Source organism: Hipposideros armiger, unplaced genomic scaffold (genome assembly GCF_001890085.2).
Source record: "Hipposideros armiger isolate ML-2016 unplaced genomic scaffold, ASM189008v1 scaffold_1227, whole genome shotgun sequence".
Classification (NCBI taxonomy): Eukaryota; Metazoa; Chordata; class Mammalia; order Chiroptera; family Hipposideridae; genus Hipposideros; species Hipposideros armiger.
In genome coordinates, this window is record NW_017732577.1 from 272,202 (window position 1) to 277,765 (window position 5,564).

The 5,564-nt window shown below is 40.4% G+C and overlaps 1 protein-coding gene across 1 annotated transcript in view; it reads left to right on the top strand.

Moving 5' to 3' along the window:
* Nucleotides 1-3,305, top strand: part of LOC109376876 (zinc finger protein DZIP1-like) — a 37,493-nt gene extending 34,188 nt beyond the window's left edge. The window contains 1 exon segment of the mRNA XM_019633034.1: nt 3,122-3,305. Coding sequence (XP_019488579.1) covers nt 3,122-3,305 — 184 coding nt within the window.
* Nucleotides 3,306-5,564: the final 2,259 nt, after the last annotated feature.

Sequence of the window (5,564 nt, forward strand, 5' to 3'; positions counted from 1 at the left end):
TTAATAAAAATCTTTAAAAACTTAATACAAACAAGTGGATTTCTTCTAAATTGAGCACATGAATGTCTGCTCTCAAGTCTCTTTCCAAAGGATTTACTTGGTTTAGCTGTGACACAGTGATTTACTTTAAGTAGTCTAGATTTTATCACAGGTTCAAGGTACCTGAGTTTTGACTTGTAACCCATGCCTATTCATTTTCTAGGGCTACGGTCACAAAATACTATAAACTGGGTGGCTTCGTAGACACTGAGACACCGAGTAGTAGTCTTACTTCTCCGTGGCTTTGGTGGTGGCTGTCAATCCTTGGAATCGCTTGGCTTGCAGCTCCCCAACTCCAATCTCTGCCTGTGTCATCACATGGTATTTTCCCTGTGTGTCTGTGCGTCTTCACATGGCATTCTCCTTCCTTTGTCTCTCCTCTTCTTAAAGGGTCACCAGTGATATCAGAATAAGGACCTACCCTTCTCCAGTATGACCATGTCTTCAGTAATTACACTGGTAACAACCGTATTTCCAAATAAGGTGGTATTCTGAAGGCCTGGGAGTTAGGATTTCAATGTATCCTTTTTGGGGGACAAAGTTCAATCCATAACACCATGTGTACCATATTTGGAAAAACGTAGGGTTATTTTTATAAATAGTGTATTTTGGCATTATATTATCAGATTTATATGAAAGGATGTCACAAATAATAATTATTGTGCTTTCCGTCAATAAGTGTTTCTCCCAGTTTGCTTCAAGAAGTACAAGTTTTTGAAGATTCTCTAAGGAAAATTGAGTGTATTATTAAACAATTGTGGGATATACTGAATGGTATGCTATGTTTTATGTACCCTTCTTGAAGACCTAGTGCCCCTTAGGATATGAAAGTCACTGAGAAGTCCTGTGGTAAACCCATTGAACCTAACCCAAAGTTCCCCAAACGTGTTTGATGTCGAAAACTTTTTATTGTAGAACACTTGTTATTTTGCACAACTATCTTGGTAATGCTGAATTAGGGGATCACAACATACATACTATTGTCCCATTTCATTAAGAACATGGTTGGGTTACTTAACCTCCGTATGCTTCAGTTTTCTCAACTGTAGAATGAGAATAATTGTAGTTACATCATAAAAAATTATTGAGACTATTAAATGAGATAAAACAGGCAAAGAGCATGATCCAGTTGGGACCATAGAAAGAGCTCAAAACATGTTTATTATTGTGCTTAGTATTATATTTAGTCAGTGTTTGTCACTAGGAATTAATCCAGACTGATGCTGAGATCCATCCCCAAAGAAGGCCATACTTATTAGATTGAACACAATTTCTATATACTTTACAGAGTAAAGAGACCATAAATTTTATTCTCAAAGTATTTAAGCACTTTTAGCTGTTTTACAGCAATACCTCAGGAAACAAAGAAAAAGGTTATATTAGAATCGGTGTAATATGTATGAGTGTAATAAGAGAGAAAATTGTGCAGTATATTTTAGAAATAGTTTTATGGAGAATGATTAAATTAAGAAGGCTCCTCATTAAGAGTACTAGTCATTTTATTGTGCTGTTAATGAAATGTTGCCCCTGGAGCAACTGAAATGTGTAAGCTGAGAGAACTTGCAATAAAATCCCCAGAATCCTTTGTTTAGATTTTTTTTGTGTTTTCTCCTATTGCCCTTTATGTCAGGCATTCAGTTNCTTCATTCCATTATCTACTTGGAGGGTGTTCTGTCCAATTAAATATTCTTAAAATTTGTAACCTTAGGCCAAGTTCTGCCTACCAAGTTTATCAAGGAAAAGCAAATCTTCTAGTAATCCCTTTCATGGAAGGCTAATTTTCAAAGATGTATGGTTCCATGCTGTCTTCTTTTAAATGTACTGCATTTAGAAGTTGTACTGACTTTTCTGAGCCATTAAGCTAATGCATAGAATTTGGGGGATACTATGTTTGAGAAATTATAACTTGGTAACCTGTTTATAATATCTATTCTTTCTTCACTAGAATAACACTTTTGCAGTGACTTTAGAGTTCCCTGCAGGAACTCAAGGGGTCAACAAAATGTTGGTAGCTGGAGGTGGCTGGAGGGAGAATTTTGGTAGCATGAAGTAGCTAATGTAGTAATATGTCTTGATTGTTTCCTTATATGCTATGTATCCCAGTTAATCATCATAATAATCTTGTAAGGTAGGAGACAGTAGTCCCACTTTTCAGATGAGAAAATTGAGTTTCACACAGATGTTAAACTAGTTAGTATTTAAAACAATTAATATAAACAGATTTCTGGCCAAGATCGCAGTGTAGGTAAATGCTGTGCTTGCCTCCTCTCATGACCACCTCAAAATTACAACTAAACTATAGAACTGTCATCAAGAATCACCTGAGAAGTGTAGTGGAACCAAAGTCCTACAACTAAAGACATAAAGAAGAACCCATCTCAAGACTGGTATGAGGAAAGTGGAATGGGCTGGTCCAACACCATGTGTGATGGTTAAAAATTGGGAAGGATATCTCGGCTGCAGAGGTCCTCCCCAGAGGAGCGAGGGGTCCCAGCTGCACACCGGGCTCCCCAGCCCAAAGTTGCAGTGTGGGGACGAGAAATCCCCATAACTTCTAGCTGTGAAAGGCAGTGGAAATTGTGGCTGAGTAAGACGGAGGGTGGCTGGAGTCCCAGGTGTTCCTCTTAAAGGGCCTGCACATGGACCTACTTACAGATGGACTCACTTGCTCTGAGCTGCAGGGCTGGGGCAACAGCTTGAAAGGCTCCAGGGACATATGGGGAGGAACTGAATTACATGGCTTCAGTGTGAGGGACAGAGAGGCAGCTTCCTCCCAGATAGAAGTGCTGGCAGAATCCATTTTCTTTGTTGAGCCCTCCTTTGTCCCAGCATGCAAACACAGGCAACAGCTATATCTGAGCCTCCATCAACCTGGGTAACACCATTCATCTGCCCCACACAAGTGATTCACTGAGAATCTGCCGTACCCAACTTATGGGCCCACCCACGCTGCTTCCAGGGGGTTTTCCATACAAACGATCTGTCTTGGAATGCTGTGAATTTCCTAAAATCTCTCAAAGGTTCACAAAACCCGAACAAGCAGCATCTGGCTTCAGCATGTCCTATACCTTTTGTTGAATAGCTCCAAGCCTGGCAATAACGGCAGCCAGCCTCGGTTTGCAGCTTGGCGTCTCGAGGAATCTCCAAGACCAGTGCAGGTGGCAGCCATCTGTGGAATGCTTTGTGGGTCATGCCAGGTTGCCCTGAGCAGGGTACAGGCTGCCGCTGAACTTGACCTGTTAGGAGGCCACTCCCAGGAGGGCTAGGGGCTGTCATCCCTGGTGGCCAGGTTCAGATTGAGCTGGAGCATGTATATGGCTGCCTCCAAGGATGACACACCCAAAGGGCAGACTGGGTAGGCACCAGAGTCCTGCGAGGGCAAATCCTGCTCCATAGGGTCAGCCCCTGCACAACAGCTCCTCCACTGTAGTTATGGCCAGTCTTCACAACCAGTCAGCCTGAGGGTCAATCCCACGCATTGACAGGCAAACAGAAACCAAAGCTCAACTACAACAGAAGGGCACACACAACCCACACAAGGGACACACCTGCAGAAATCAGCTCAGGTGACCAGAGAGACTGTGCTCCTGGGCCCCACAGGACACCTACTATGTAAGACCACTCTACAAAAGCTGGGAGACATAGTAGTCCTACTTACTACATAGAAACAAACACAGGAGGCAGCCAAAATGAGGAAACAAGAAACATGTCCCAAATAAAAGAACAGAGCAAAGCTCCATAAACAACTAAACAAAATGGAGACAAGCAATCTACCAGATGCAGAGTTCCAAACACTGGTTATAAGGATGCTCAATGATCTTAGGGAGAACTTCAACAAAGAGATAGGAATCATAAAAATGGATAAACAACATAAAACAGAACCAGTCGTAATTGAAGAATACAATAACTGAAATGTAGAACACATTAGAGGGAATCAAGAATAGATTAGATGAAGCAGAAGACCAAATCAGCGATTTGAGAGATAAGGTAGCAGAAAATACCCAATCAGAATAGCAAAAAGAAAAAAGAACCACCCCCCCCTCCAAAAAAAATGAGTATAGTTTAAGAGGCCTCTGAGACAACATCAAGCAAACCGACAATTCACATTATAGGGGTACAAGAAGGAGAAGAGAGAGCAAGGAACTGAAAACCTATTTGAAGAAATAATGATGGAAAATTTCCCTAACCAGGTGAAGGAAATGGACAGACAAGTCCAGGAAGCACAGCATTCCAAACAAGATGAACCCAAAGAGGCTCACACCAAGACACATCACAATTAAAATGACAAAGTTTAAAGGCAGAGAATTATAAAAGCAGCAAGAGGAAATCAGTTAGTTACCTACAAGGGAGCTCCCATAAGACAGTCAGCTGATTTCTCAACAGAAACTTTGCAGGCCAGAAGGGATAGGCAGGAAGTATTCAAAGTGATAAAAAGCAAGGAATTACAGCCAAGGTTACACTACCCAGATAAGCTATCATTTAGAATCGAAGGACAGATAAAGAGTTTCCCAGACAAGAAAAAGCTAAAGAAGCTCATCACCACTAGATCAGTATTACAAGGAATCTTAGAGGGAATTCTTTAAGATGAAAAAAAGATAGGCATGTAGTTATTGCCATTTTATTATTCATAGTTTTGATCTTTAACAATTACTTTGTAAATGGATTAAACGCTTCAATAAAAAGATAGGGTGTCTGAATAGATAAGAAAATGAGTCCCTTACATATGCTGTCTACAAGAGATTCACGTCAGATGGAAAGACACAGACTGAAAGTAAAGGGATGGGAAAATGATATTTCTTGAAAGTGGAAACAAACAAAAATCCAAAAGCTGGAGTAGCAATACTTATACCAGATAAAATAGACTTTAAAATAAAGGCTATAAGAAGAGACAAAGAAGGGCCCAGTAACTCCACTCTTGGGTATTTATCTGAAGAAACCCCAAATGCTACTTTAAGGGGACATATGCATCCATATGTTCATTGTAGCATTGTTTACAATGGCTAAGATGTGGAGGCAGCCTGGGTATCCATTGGTGGATGAATGGAAAAAGAAGAGGTGGTACATGTATACAATGGAATATTGCTCAGCCATGGAAGGGAATGGGTTCTTGCCATTTGCGGTGGTATAGATGGACCTGGAGGGTATTTTCCTGAGTGGAGTAGGTTAGACAGAGAAAGCCAGATGTAATGTGATTTCGTTTATATGTGGGTTTAAACAACAAAATAAACAAACAATACAGAAACAAACTCAGATACAGAGAATATTTTGATTGTTACCAGGTGGGATGGGGATTGAGTGGTGGGTAAAAAAGGGGAAAGGGTTAAGAAGTACAAATTGGTTGTTACAAAGTAGTCCTGGAGATGTAAGATATAGCATACAGAATATAGTCAATAATACCGTAATAACTATATATGATGTGGAATGGGTGCTAGATTTATTGTGGTGATAGATGTGAGAGGGGTCAGGGAGTTATGGTGAAAAAAGTCAAGTGATTAAGAAGCACAAATTGGTAGTTAGAAAATAGT